Source organism: Spizellomyces punctatus, assembly GCF_000182565.1.
Source record: "Spizellomyces punctatus DAOM BR117 chromosome Unknown supercont1.8, whole genome shotgun sequence".
NCBI classification, from domain to species: Eukaryota; Fungi; Chytridiomycota; class Chytridiomycetes; order Spizellomycetales; family Spizellomycetaceae; genus Spizellomyces; species Spizellomyces punctatus.
In genome coordinates, this window is record NW_015971544.1 from 512,310 (window position 1) to 525,426 (window position 13,117).

The window sequence follows — 13,117 nt, forward strand, 5'->3', positions numbered from 1 at the left end:
TTCTATTTAATGCCGTCCCCTTGATCCTCACCCGCCTGTGAGTTGATTCCTGCCAACGGCTTTAGTGTTCCATAGACTTGCCACGAACTCTTCTAGTTGTCGTAGATCCTTGGATGGCTGCACCTTCCGTCACCGATATCGGTGAAATGAGGTCATCAACGCCGGCACGTTGTTGTACTCGAACTTCCGGAGCTATTTTTTTAGGTGGTCCGGGAGCAAAGGTCATAACCAGCACAACCAACGCTCCCATTGCAAATGCTGCACCACTATAGGCTGCGGAACTGCCCAATATCCAGTAATTGGTGCACGCAAAGATTGGTCCCAGAGATCGCCCCAGCTGTCCGACACTACGGAACTTTCCGAGAACTTGCCCTCGATCACTGTTGTCTTCCGCGGTCGCATCTACTGTCTTTTCCCCAGCTCCGGTTTCATAGCTCACAAGGGACGTCAATCCAGTAACAACGGTCCCGCTTGTGAAGGCCAGAAATGCAGCGCCCAGATATAGCCAACCTAAGCTATACGCTTGAACTCCTAGTACTGCTAGCCCGATCCCGCAAGCCGCAATGCCCTGAGCTACGAGGGTCCGTTCATGAACGCGTTTATGAGCCACACGACGCGTATATCCACCCTGCACCAAGGCAGATAACACGCCAATAAACGCTAAAAGCCGGCCCTGTTGCCCGTGTGAGAAACCAAACCGATCATGGGTCAGGAAGGTCAGAGTGAACTCCATTCCAGAGAAGAAGAACAGGAAAAGAAAATGAATGAGACTGAGCGCCCACAGTTTCCGATCCGACTTTGACATTGCCTTTCCTGCACTAGCCACCGCAGGATTGGCTTTGTTGGCCAAGCGTGCCGAGCGTCGGGGACTTGCGGCGGCATCAGAGGATCGTTTGTCACTTGAAGATCTGAAGTTGATGGTTTCCGGTAGAGAAACTCCCAAATAGATAGTTTCAATTACGATCAGGATGAACGCGAACAGAGCCGGGCTTGAGTATCGGTTGATCGGCAAACCTTCCAGAGCGGGAATCAATTCTATCAGATCAAAGGACGTGAAGTATGCGCCTAGTGGGGGGCCAACGGTGAACCCCAAGGAAAACGCTATTCCAACCAAAGCCTGCAAGTAGAAAGTTCATGTAAGTCCTTCAGGGGATGTTGGCGTGGCTTCACCCACCAATCCGCGAGATCTTGTTTCAGGCGTAGTGACATCCGAGATCATTGCGATCGACATTTGCACATTTCCTTCAGTCAGCCCTCCAATTATTCTTGACCATACAAACGTAGTAAATGAGCCAGAAAAAATCCATAGCAGCATCGATACCCCATTTCCAAGCTGCAAACTACCCATTAGCCCCTCCTCTAATTCACACGACAAAAGACAGATTACTGACCATGCTTAGCAATAAGACGCTTCGTCGTCCATATTTGTCACTCAACCGCCCAATAATGGGACTGCTGATAAATTGGAGGAAGGAGAAGAGAGACCCAAGGGCACCGCCAAAGAGAATGATATCAAGCCGCGATCCCGAGACTCCCAGCATGTCGCGGAAGGACTGAATTACCGTACGCATGCGAAAGTACGTTGAAGACTATAACATTGAATAGCCATGAGGAGACAAGTTTATCGATCTACACACAAGATACGACTACGCTGCTGGCATCTCGTTCACCAGCACTCTCGCCAGTCATGCCCAAATGCGCACAACCATCTCACATACCTCGTTCGCACCGTCCACCTGCTCATAATGCTCCAACAACCGCGGAAACAGGGGTAGTATGATGGTAAACGCTAGGATATCGATCAAGAGAGCACAAAAGACCGTCGTCAACGTTTTGCGAACAAATTGTTGCCGTTCAGGCGAATTCGCTGGGAGCTCCTTCCAGCTGACGCGATGGCCCATGTTTGCTTGTACAATGTTTGCAAATGGTGGCCTGGATGTTTGGGCAGATGCCAAGAGAGCACACCAGCCGAGACCGTCCTATACCACTGAGTTTCATTATGATTCAAATGCACTGGAACCTGTCAAAACAAGCCAAGTGCTTCGAATGGCCAACCGAGTAAAGGCTCAGGTAAATAGAAAGTTATATAATGTATTTCCATTCTTCTTGCTATTTATTACGTTTACCACCACCACTTCAAAGTACAAGATTCATCATCACCGTTCCATTCCTTTCAAATACAGTCTACTATCCAGTCATCCTGGCCGATCATCAGTCAGGCCCGAGGGTTTAATGTCCGACAGTGTCAGCGCGAGAGAAGGCTGCTGCAGCCGGTGCGGCTACAGGGGTTTCTGGCTTCCGAACGAGAAAGAAAAACATGGGAGTAAATATCTCCTGCTGACCAGCCTTGACGAGAGCATCCGCAGCAAGGTTGAGCAGGGAAGACACCTTGCGCGTTCCCGAGGGTGCCATGCGAAGGGTCTCCAGAGTCAGCACCATTTTGTCAGTCATCCTGTGGGAAAAGTAATATTAGAGAAGCCAAAACATTCGAGTTTAGAGGATGCTTACCATCGACCAAGTGGAGTCATTCTCCAGCGGTGCAGCTGTTCCAGGTTCAAAGAGTAGCTTCCTTGTAGGGGAAGGTACCAGGGATCTTGTGCCTCTTGGAGAGGTGCCTCAGAAGAGGCCAAATCGCAGTACTCTATGATCTCAAAGCCCAAGGTCTTCAATACCGTTAGGCATTGGGGGACAGTGTACAGCTTGGAAATTGAGTTACCCTCCTGTATAATCGGCAGAACGGTATAAGATGATGAAAATCACTTTGATGCACCGCTCTTGCATACCTCTACATCGTGGATAATCTTTTTCTGTGCTGGGTTGGTTTCATCATAGCGGTCGGTTGTTAGCCATTCGTAGCAGGCAAACATGCCACCAGGCTTAAGCACACGGAAGACCTCGCCGTACACGTTCTCAAGGCGAGATGCGTGGCAGCAGGCTTCAATAGCATATGCAGCATCAAGAGAGTTTGATGGGAAGGGCATGTTTTGGAAATCTCCCTAGGAAACCATCATTTGTGTTAAAAATGCATGCGCTAGTAGTAGCTATGAGTTAATCAATTTCTAGGTTACCTTTACGGCTTTGCAGAGGCTAGATAGGCCAGCCTCCTTTGCCAAATGCCTGCAACGCTCGACTTGATACGCATTGTTGTTGAGACCAGTTACATATGCGCCGCTGAACTTTGCAATCTCTCGCAAAGGACCACCTAAGAAATTCTGACGTTAGAAGAAAGGGTTGCAATGTAATTTAGTGCGAGCCAAACACTCACCAACACCACAGCCGACATCCACACACTCCATTCCGGGCTTCAGACCCAGTTTCAACGCGAGGTAGTGCTCATGCTGAGAGATGCATTGTTTGAAACTCGACTCACGGAACATACGGGCAAAGTGGAAGGACGTTCCCCAACCTACAAACAGTTCGCGAGCATATTAGAGAATGTTGAGTAAGCGTCGCATGGCGCTATGATGGCACCAGATGCGCACCAAGTGAGCAACTATATGGAGAGACTGAGTCTACTCACCATATTCGTAAAAGTCCGTCACCAAATCGTAAAAGTGATTTGTAAGTTTATCCGAGTTCGACCGCCGCTCCGCAACCGAGTTTTCAGTGTTTTCAAGGGACTTGCGATCAGAGTCCCAGTACTGATAATATGAGTCTACGGTAAGCTTGTGCGAGCTGGTGTCGGTGTTCTTCTTGCGAAGGCGAAGAAGGAAAGAGCCGAGCTCGGGATCTTGGACAGGAGTTGGGAGGGTCCCGTTGGTGGTAGCGGTTCGGGTCATGGTTGTGATGGTCTAAAAAGCTGTAAACCAAAAGTCAGGAATTGTTCCTGATAGTCCAATTGCAGACAGCACATGGATTACCAATAGATGACAATGTTCGTCGACTATCGTCAAACGTTGTAGGGCAGATAGATAAACAAGTGGGCAGCAAAAGTCAGTACTGCCTGCTAAAAAGCAGAAGAAAGGAAGGGAGGATGATTGAACGAGCTGCAAAGCAACAGTAATCAACCTCTATATACTACGTAGCTGAAACCATCGTTATTATCGTACGTTTGATTAGAAGGGCAGTCCACACCAATCCCCTGCAGGAGGCTCCTGGTTGGTTGGATACCATTCTCGCAACTGCCTTATTAAAAATGCTCATGGTTCCACGCTCACCCTGAGTGCCTTTCCCCTGCACACTCTTTTACCCCAAAGTGCTAGAATTACAAGCAGCGTGCAATGGCCGCGTCGTGCCATAGCACGCGTCAGCCCATCGCTCTATCGGACCACTCGCCCCTTGGCCTCCTCTGCCCAACAACAGCTCGTTAGTCACCGCCATTCGGACAACGGCCAAGAACCCGAGAGTGGTCGACAGCGTTTTTTGCACAGCTCCCTCGGAAGAATTTAGCCGTTTGTAGCTATGGCCCTGAATCTACGAATGTACGATGAAATGCTTTGGCGAGTGCATTGGAGACGTCAATTGTAATTGACTTTTTAACTGGTAACCCCAAGCTTTGCATAGATAAAGGTACCATGATGTCCTTCGCTATGTATGGACATTGGAAGTCTGCCCATCAAAGGGTATCAAGAAAGGTCAAGAACGACATTGGTGACGTGATTTCAAAGCGATCAACGCACCGACAAACGATACAACAGGTAAATTGCTGTAATCAAAGAATTGTTGAGCGTTTGAACAAACCGCTTCCTGGGATTCCGGGCGGTAATCCATTGCAGAATTTGAACATGTCTCCAAGCAATAACTGCATGCTCATAAGAACCCCTCGCATTCAATCCCCCGCAAGCTTCTCGGCTCACTGAACGTTCGGTTCGTGTCACATGGCACGATCGTCCTGCGCAACACAGCGGTGGAACTCGTCATCAAGCCCAAGCAGCGTTTTCGACCGGAAGGAGCACCAACTTCATCTGAAAAATGGTCACTTAGCCTACTGGCGTATGCCTTAGATACGTTGCGTTCAGAGACGAGCCAAGCAGAAGGCTAATCAGTCCCAAACCTCACTCATGATTAGGGTTAGGGTCGAAAACTACAAAATTGTGATGCAGCGGAAAGACTGCAGTGCTACCTATGAAAGCCTTACCGCAACCAGCGGTAGGCACCTGACACAGTTTTTTAAGATTTAGGACAATTGGGTTGGGTTCTATCGACTTAGAAATCCAGCATGAAGTTTCAAAACTGTATTGCAATCCGGACAAGAAGGTTTACTTTGCTATATGCCCATATCCATAAGCTTTAGGAGAAAACCACCATCCTACCAAGTCCAGCCCACCTTTTGCCCTTCTTCAAGTGCTTGGGTGATCAGTTTCCAGGAGTGTATATATTTGAGAATCTCGCATTGCGATTTACTGCGACCTGCTAGTAGGTAGCCCAACCGATCCAGATAGCACAACCGAATACCATGTGGTAAACATATGGTACGACGGTCTATTCTTGTGATATACGTAGATGAACATTCGTGAGGATGCATCGCAAGCTCTCGGAACGTATTCTGTGCTTCAAACACCGCAATTTCGTGACTTATTGTACTTGATGTCTCAGGAAGCACATTTGCAAACGCAATCCTTAATCGATCAGCACTTGCTATGTCGTTTATCGAACGTATTATCAGTGCGATAACTTCCGCTGGAAGATTTGACATACATGGCCCTTCCTTGGTGGCCAGATCTGGCATTGCTTTCTGTCATTGGTAGGGTAAGAAAATAAAAAATAAAGTAACATGTATTAGGCAATATAGGCATTACCTTTACACCAAAGGTTGTTTGTACGGTAAATCTAGTTGATCATGAACAAGTCGGCAACCTGTGGCTGACGTAAAGCCGATCAACTCCGCTGACTGTCCAGGCATCTTATAACATTAGCAGCCATTTTGGTTATTGTGTCGACTTTGCACATATCGTGCAGCAAAATATGGAAAACATGAATATTTCGTTCCTAGCCAGAATGGTTCTTATCGAACATGAATAGTGTCATTCTAAGGCCGCCGTAAAAGTTGACGACACTACAGGACTTGAATCATTTATGCTTGAGCGTAGCAAATGCGTGGAGCGTTTCTTCCGTTCTCAGGGTGATTTTGTCTGCCATCATACCAGCACTCTTGCCCAGCGGCCCTTCGGCCCTTCGCACAACCTTGTTTGGTGTCTTAAGTATATGCCCCTACCTCAGATCAGTGACGAACAGAAGCTGGCGTTTATTTTCCATGTGGTCTACATACAAACTATAACTATGTAAACGACTACCTAGATCAGTATAGTTGACTTGAACTAGTGTAAACAGGCGGTTTACACTTTTTCACGTTTCACTTGACGGCCGCAGACCCAATAACGGTCGCATGCTCTCAAGCACTAGCCGCATCGTTTCTACACTTCTCAAAGTATCTGAAAGAGATCTATAATGAACGTCAGATTCATCTGAGCCTAATCTAGAAGGCACGACGTCTAACGACTGCTGGCTGTCAGTAATCGCTGCTAAACGCAGAAGTGGATACGGAATAAAGGAGGTATATTTCCCGGCTCCAGTCCCTAAGAAACTTGTTGCGATACTTGCCAACCTTCTTTGAGATGGGTCTAATACCATAGTGAGGAAAGGATCGTCTGAACCTGGCATCGTGGCATAGCCGAAAGGATGTGCAGCCTTGAAAGGCGCGGCGTAAACTGGAAACGAGGACGCTGATGATAGTGGTGGGAGACTCGGAACTAGAAAGGATGCGCACAACCTCCCGTCAACAGGCTCAGCCTGCGTGCGAACGGTTTTCAAGTCACCTCTTGGGTTCGCTCGTAAACTAGATGCTGTATCGGTATTCACATCCTGCATCTCACTCAGAACAATCTCCGGATGACGACGGATCCGCGATCCCCATGGCCGGACCACCACATACATTGATCCCAAGGAACTCTCCTGGTCGCCGGAAGCGTGATCATTTGATATCGATCTGTACATATCCGTCCTCCGGTAATGACTTGACTCTGTATCCCGCGATTGTGCGGAATCAGAGGATTGTCGGTTGTCCCAACCAGGTATTTCTGCGGCTGCTGCGGTGCCATCTTCATCTAGTGTATCATTCGATTGGTGTATGAGCGGCAAACGCTCGCCGTCAAGGCGTCTTAATCCTGCCTGTTCTCTTCGGATGTCTCCCCTGTCATCATGATGGTCTCTGTTAAGCTTGCGGTCCCTTCCTACAGGTGCGACCTCATGAGCTCTGGGAGGGAGCAAACGGCGTCTTCTCAATCTCGTTGTTTCTGACAAGTCTCCATTGCTGCGAATCACACTAATCGCTTGCGGGTCGGTTCGTTTTCCGTGCCATCTTGCGTTCTCGCCTTGACCGAGTAGTCCCTGCGATTGACTGGGAATGGCAATTTCAGTCTGATCCCTATCTGCAGGAATACTCCCCCTTCGAGTACAAGATAATTGGCTGTCTCGTGTATTCACGGCGTCCGATGTTGACGGACCTTCATCGCGACACCACCATTCCCTGGAGCACGAACGACTACTGGCCCTACAGGAAGCGGAATATGGGCGCGAAATATTGATACTGGGGAGAGAAACGGCATGGCGTGAATACGTCCTTCTTGCGTGTTCTTCACAAGCTGATGGAAGCTCTGTGTACATATCGTTACAGCCGATCCCTTTGTAATCACCCCTATTATCATTCGCTCTATACTTGAGAAAGTTGGATGAGAACCCTGAAAATGGTGAATATGTCGAGACACGGGTGTAGTTGGGGGTACCGTTTGCTGTTCGGTTATTCACAGTTTACTACACAACAAAACTAACTATATTTACTAAGTAGTGACTTCTTTTTCATGTAATTACATCACAAGTCTTTAGGATCAAGGACAATATAGCTGGCCATCTTGCGGGTAAAGAGAAGAATGAGCGACAGGATATAAAAGCATGCGCCCGATGATAACCAACCTCCAATGTAGCATCATGAGGCAAATTATAGTAGTCAATCTTTCCCTGGGTGTTTCTCGACAAGGTATCATATAATGCTCGCCGAATGCGATCCAGCCATCGTGCTTTTTCTCCGGATTGAATGAGTTCCCTACCGACGATAAACACAACTTTATCGTCTTTTGCCATTCGAAGACCCCGCTTTTTGGCACGCTCCATTGCACTGACCACATTGATAGATCGTTCAGCGTACCCTACGAGAAGTGGATCATCAATAACGGTCTCACTATTGCACCTCGACACATCGATTTAAATTACCGTAAGAAATGACCAGTCTATAAATCCCCGCCATGGCATCAATGGTTCGGAAGACCGTCTTTTCCTCGTCTGCAACAAACGGAGCTGGTTGACTGACTGCAGTCATGCAGACGATATTCATCGGTAGACTGTTGAGTCTTCTGGCGCAAATATTAAGGACGTTGGGGACATCCTCGTCCGTGTTGCTGACAAACACAACGGTGCCGTGGGTTCTAGTGATGGCCTTCACATGCTGTCTCAGCTCGCTCATAGCAAGCAGCCGATCATGGAGCCAGTCGTTGACTTCGCGCGTGGTTACGTACCAGGTGTACATCAATAGAAAGATGAACATGGCAATTAGAAGCGATACCCAGCCCATAGAGGTAACTTTACGCATAGAGGAAGCGAAAAGGAGGAGATCTATACTCCAAAACACAATAGCGTATAGAGCTACTTTCCACCGGGGAAGATTCCACCCGTACAACATGACAAGTCCGTACAGGAAGGAGGTTACTGTCATTGATCCACTAATACAGATACCTACCCGTAGAAGAGCGACATAAGGTGCAATGATCCTTCCGAAAACAATTCAACTACCTACCAGCAATATTCGCCAGCCCTTCTGAGCTTTGGAATGCCAAAGTTAAAGAGATGGATCCTATCCAAAGAAGAAAATTGACAAATGGAATGTAAACTTCGCTGCCATTGTCGATGCTAGGATGCTTGGTTTTGATGTTTGGGAACGCGTTAAACGATATCTTTTGGCAATGTCCAGGAGGCAGTGTAAGTCAATCGTACGAGACAGCGACGTTCCAACTTTACATACGGATTGATCAATCAAGGTAACGCAACCGGTGATCGCTCCTTGGGCAGCCAAGATGGCTGAGAAAATGAGTGGACCCAGTTAGTTGAAGATTTCTCACAGTCTCGGACGGTTTACGGGTATGTGACTTGCCTGCCATCGTTGCAATGACTAGAACAGGCCATTTGACAGCGCTAGGATTCAAGGGAACATGTAAACTGTAATGTCGGCACACCCGAATCAATGAGGAAGCGTACCTTGGAACCGAATGGAAAAAGGGGTCCCGAGCTGCTTCCGGATGTAGGATAACATATGCCGCTTGGCTAAATCACATCATCTAGGTCAAGCAGATGCAAATTGTACAGGCAAAAGGAGCGTCATACCCTATGTAACTCAACATGATGGAAGGATAGACGACACCTAAAAATGACAGCCGGATGGGAAGAGCCGAAAAGTGTCCCAGATCCGCATACAGAGCCTCTACTCCAGCCATGGCTAATACGCTAGATTACAATACAGTCAGCACCATTGCAATCATATGAGGATTCCAACTTGGCAAACCACCTACTTACACATGACTCAGCAAGAAAAAGCCTGTCAACGGTTCATCTTGGATATACAGTCCAAGATAATGCGGACTGATAGCTGCAAAAACTTTGGGATATTGAGAAATGTTGTAGAGTCCGATCATCGCTATTGTGAGGAACCACACGACAAATATAGGTCCGTAAAACTTCTGGGTAGAGGAAGTTCCAAACCGTTGCACATAGAAAACAAGTGTGAGGATGGCACATGTGCAGCCAACTCCCCCCCAAGCGCTAAATGAACTATGAAAAGAAGGAAATGTTACCAACTTGATCCTCTTGCTGGACGTTTGAGTTGTTCACACTTACCTAGCGTACTCTTTGACTCCTTCAAAAGCGGCCAGTACGGTTATTGCCGGTGCTATTACGGCATCAGCGACAATGAAACTGGCAGCAAGTAATCCAAGTACATAGATATATTTCCGATATTTCGCCAAAACCGAATCATCGCCTTCCGTGGGCAACAACGAAATTAACGCCCAAGTGCCCCCCTCCCCGTTTTTGTCCGCTGTAAACGAATATGCACCAATTTCAATACATGCAACCGGATTCGAGGTTTTTGGGTTATACCTTTCAGTATCAACCAAATGTACTTCACACAGCACACTAGAGTGACAATCCAGATCAAGAACGACAGAGCCCCGAGGACGTGCTCATCGCCGTGCTCCGTACTTGCGGAATGGTCCTCCCCCGAAAAAATGGTCTTAAGGACAAAGAGCGGGCTGACAGCAATGTCGCCGTATATGATACCTGGCACGCCAGCGACAGTCAATCGATTGCTTTGGGCACGTTGTGCTTACAAGAAATATGTGGAACGTACCAAGTGCACCCAAACTGAGCTTTAACACTTTTCTCGCGCTCATGTTGTGATCTATTCGAGGCGGTGGTGGAATACAAAGCGCGGCACCCAGCGACATTCGTCTTCCACCCTGAGCCAATGGTGTTCCGGATCTTTTCTTCCGTTGCGTTAGAGTTGCGCCATCATTGAACGGGTTGTGGAAAGGATCGGCACCCTGCGCATTGACCGGATTAGGACTAGTTGAAGCTGATGAGATGGGTTTAAAATCTGGTAAAGGGGACATCAAAGCCGTTTTGATGATTTCGGGTGCGGGCACAAGCAATGATATGTTATTCTTTTGAGACGCTTTCATATCGATTTCCAAATTGGAAGGCTGGGTCAATAGGACCGTGGGTTGAGGCATTGGCCGAGTATCTGTTTCATCAGAGGCCTTCTTCAAACTTTCCGTGTCTGGCGTGTTGTCTTGTTTGCTTTCCACAGGCCGATGTCCGCCTTCCAGATCCTGCGACCATCGCACAGATTGCTTTGATGCAGTTATTGAATTGCTTGCAAGCATAAGAGATGACGTCCGATGAGAAGATGGAGACGGTGGTATAGAGGCTGGTCCGCTGGATTTTCTCCGGTGGGAGCGTGGCCGAGCATGAGTCAAATCAAGATTGGATTCTCTACTTGATGGCAAAGGAACATCAAGACCTGCAGTGGATCGGCCGATGCGGGATACAGCAAGACTGCCGGATTCAAGATCCTCTTCCGTGGTCATTTCTAGAGGACTGAGGTGGGTGTCAGAGGCTGAATTATGAGGAATTTGGAGCGTTGGATTCGAATATCTCGGGTCCCTCTCCAAATCCTCCAACCTTCCCTCTTCCGGAAACAATCCAATTTCTTCTATCACACCGTCATGGGACATGATAGCCAGATGCAGCCAACACTTCTCGGGTAGAGTTCACCACGAAAGTAATCGGACGGTTTTGTAGGCAGTACATATATGATTGACCATTGAGATAAAAATAGCACTTGGGTCTAGCACCTTATGTCATGGAGCCGGAAGGGTTTTTTAAGGATATCTTAGAATGTCTGGGTCGGCATGTGTGCGTTACCGTCTATTGAATTTATGGTCCAGCATAACTATAAATCGGTTACACACCTGGGCCCGCTTCCGTCCATAGCTGAGTCAATTCCGATATCGCATTGTTATTTATTACAAAGTAGTACGGTCTAAAATATGCGCTTTCTGATTGTTACTTCCGCTATTGACTCTTTTTTAAGTCTCGGCCCGTGCGAATCGATACAATAGGAACTAGAACTAGTCCAAATACAACCGTGTGCCCCACTGCGAACCCCACCAAAGGTGCATATTTTCCAGCCCATCCATGCTCAAAGTAAGATATATCATCAACGTAATGAGTATTCATCGCAAGTCCCCATGCACAGCTAATGGCGATAAAGTCAACAACGGCCGTTCTTAAAATGTATGAAAGAACGTTTTTCTTAATTTGGCCAGCAGAGATAGATACGTTGCCTGCTGCGTGCCGCTTCGACAACTCCTGAAAGGTTTCCGACGCCAAGGTGTACATGAGATAGTAAATCACAGGCACAAAGATGGTACCCATGGCAAGTAGTGTGTTGAATACTGGGGAGAAGACGAATTGCGTCATCTGGAAAGTGATGCCAGCTTTCCAATCCCTATATGTACCGGGGTATGTGAACCGATAGTATCTGAAACAGGTTGGTCAACATAAAAATACTTTTTGATATGACACTTTGGTATACTGACCCCATACCCAAAATCGCTGTGAAGCACGAGTAAGCGTGAATCCAGTATTTGTGGTAGGAAGGATCACGAGCTAGATTGTCTCGGTGCGCGCGAATGTGATTGTAAGTAACGTAAAAGCCGAGAATTCCCAAGGCGGAATTAGTGAGAGTAAACGTTGTTGTCAGGAGGGGTGGAATGGCATCCCTTCCGGACGTGAATATGAACATTGATTCCTTGGGTTGTCTGGGTTAGAGGGCCGCCAAAGTGAACGTCAACAATCTCTTACCCATCCAGGAAACCTGTCAAGCAAATAGGTACCAGACGGAACAAACAGGAGTGAAAGGAAAAGCAGCGTCAAAACGAATGGACGGTTCACAAACGGGGAAGGAGAGACGGAAAGCGTGGAGGCAGCACAGGCTGCAAACGACGCGCCAAATGCTGTTGGAGCAGGGGTGTAGGATATAATCCGTAAACCTTTCAACGAAGAGTAAAGCGGCAGTGAAAGAAGGTAGTAGCTCACCGAAAGACCAGAAAACGTCGACTTCAATCATGATGTTGCGGAAGTATAAATTCACAGAGAAAATGAGGCTAGCTTTATTTTTTCGACAAGGAAATGTATGCAGAACTACAGCTTTTTAAAAGAACAGGTTTGCCAAGAAACCAAGGTTGGCGGGAAGCAAAGTTGTTGTGTGTTTCCACAAGGCATAAGCTAAACTCAAAAGCATGTCCCCTTTCCGTCACCTGTGCACACATGCCAGGTGTTACTATGTTGTATGATTGTTTGGGTTTTGGCGAGTTTAAGACAACCAGCCTACAGCTGGGAGAGATGCCTTCCTTTCACCTACTTAGTTAGTTACCTGCACACTGCGTACTCCTTTTGTATGTAACAGTACCCCATTGACACCCGGCAGAGTGTTCCAACCTTTGCAAACGGCGGGATGTTGGACAACTTGCTTACTCATGCACTGCAACCGCACTAATTCAAGCGCGTGATC

At 47.5% G+C, this 13,117-nt stretch overlaps 6 protein-coding genes across 6 annotated transcripts; all 6 read right to left on the bottom strand.

The window, feature by feature from the left end:
- On the bottom strand, positions 1 to 1,943 carry SPPG_05058 (uncharacterized protein). The gene is made up of 4 exons (XM_016753293.1): positions 1,719 to 1,943; positions 1,392 to 1,589; positions 1,175 to 1,333; positions 1 to 1,117 (listed from the first exon to the last, which is right to left on the bottom strand). The coding sequence occupies exons 1-4, from the start codon at positions 1,899 to 1,901 to the stop codon at positions 62 to 64; spliced, it is 1,596 nt and encodes a 531-aa protein (XP_016607715.1). The 5' UTR covers positions 1,902 to 1,943; the 3' UTR covers positions 1 to 61.
- A 122-nt stretch (positions 1,944 to 2,065) lies between these two features.
- SPPG_05059 (sterol 24-C-methyltransferase) lies at positions 2,066 to 4,179 on the bottom strand. Its single transcript, XM_016753294.1, has 7 exons — positions 3,861 to 4,179; positions 3,521 to 3,799; positions 3,266 to 3,406; positions 3,069 to 3,202; positions 2,784 to 2,996; positions 2,509 to 2,720; positions 2,066 to 2,452 (listed from the first exon to the last, which is right to left on the bottom strand). The coding sequence occupies exons 2-7, from the start codon at positions 3,777 to 3,779 to the stop codon at positions 2,230 to 2,232; spliced, it is 1,182 nt and encodes a 393-aa protein (XP_016607716.1). The 5' UTR covers positions 3,780 to 3,799; positions 3,861 to 4,179; the 3' UTR covers positions 2,066 to 2,229.
- Positions 4,180 to 5,248: 1,069 nt separating this feature from the next.
- On the bottom strand, positions 5,249 to 5,795 carry SPPG_09246 (uncharacterized protein; the record flags this gene model as incomplete). Its single annotated transcript, XM_016757403.1, has 2 exons — positions 5,739 to 5,795; positions 5,249 to 5,674 (listed from the first exon to the last, which is right to left on the bottom strand). The coding sequence occupies exon 2, from the start codon at positions 5,666 to 5,668 to the stop codon at positions 5,249 to 5,251; it is 420 nt and encodes a 139-aa protein (XP_016607717.1). The 5' UTR covers positions 5,669 to 5,674; positions 5,739 to 5,795.
- A 382-nt stretch (positions 5,796 to 6,177) lies between these two features.
- SPPG_05060 (uncharacterized protein) lies at positions 6,178 to 7,544 on the bottom strand (the record flags this gene model as incomplete). Its single annotated transcript, XM_016753295.1, has 2 exons — positions 6,178 to 7,356; positions 7,443 to 7,544. 2 exons carry the CDS (start codon positions 7,542 to 7,544, stop codon positions 6,286 to 6,288), a joined length of 1,173 nt encoding a protein of 390 aa, XP_016607718.1. The 3' UTR covers positions 6,178 to 6,285.
- Positions 7,545 to 7,714: 170 nt separating this feature from the next.
- SPPG_05061 (uncharacterized protein) lies at positions 7,715 to 11,331 on the bottom strand. The gene is made up of 12 exons (XM_016753296.1): positions 10,391 to 11,331; positions 10,141 to 10,320; positions 9,880 to 10,078; positions 9,559 to 9,813; positions 9,370 to 9,489; positions 9,244 to 9,309; positions 9,140 to 9,180; positions 9,011 to 9,066; positions 8,786 to 8,942; positions 8,206 to 8,724; positions 7,909 to 8,141; positions 7,715 to 7,846 (listed from the first exon to the last, which is right to left on the bottom strand). The coding sequence occupies exons 1-12, from the start codon at positions 11,274 to 11,276 to the stop codon at positions 7,808 to 7,810; spliced, it is 2,751 nt and encodes a 916-aa protein (XP_016607719.1). The 5' UTR covers positions 11,277 to 11,331; the 3' UTR covers positions 7,715 to 7,807.
- A 222-nt stretch (positions 11,332 to 11,553) lies between these two features.
- On the bottom strand, positions 11,554 to 13,034 carry SPPG_05062 (uncharacterized protein). Its single transcript, XM_016753297.1, has 4 exons — positions 12,643 to 13,034; positions 12,409 to 12,560; positions 12,144 to 12,355; positions 11,554 to 12,085 (listed from the first exon to the last, which is right to left on the bottom strand). Exons 1-4 carry the CDS (start codon positions 12,671 to 12,673, stop codon positions 11,617 to 11,619), a joined length of 864 nt encoding a protein of 287 aa, XP_016607720.1. The 5' UTR covers positions 12,674 to 13,034; the 3' UTR covers positions 11,554 to 11,616.
- Between the last annotated feature and the right edge of the window lie 83 nt (positions 13,035 to 13,117).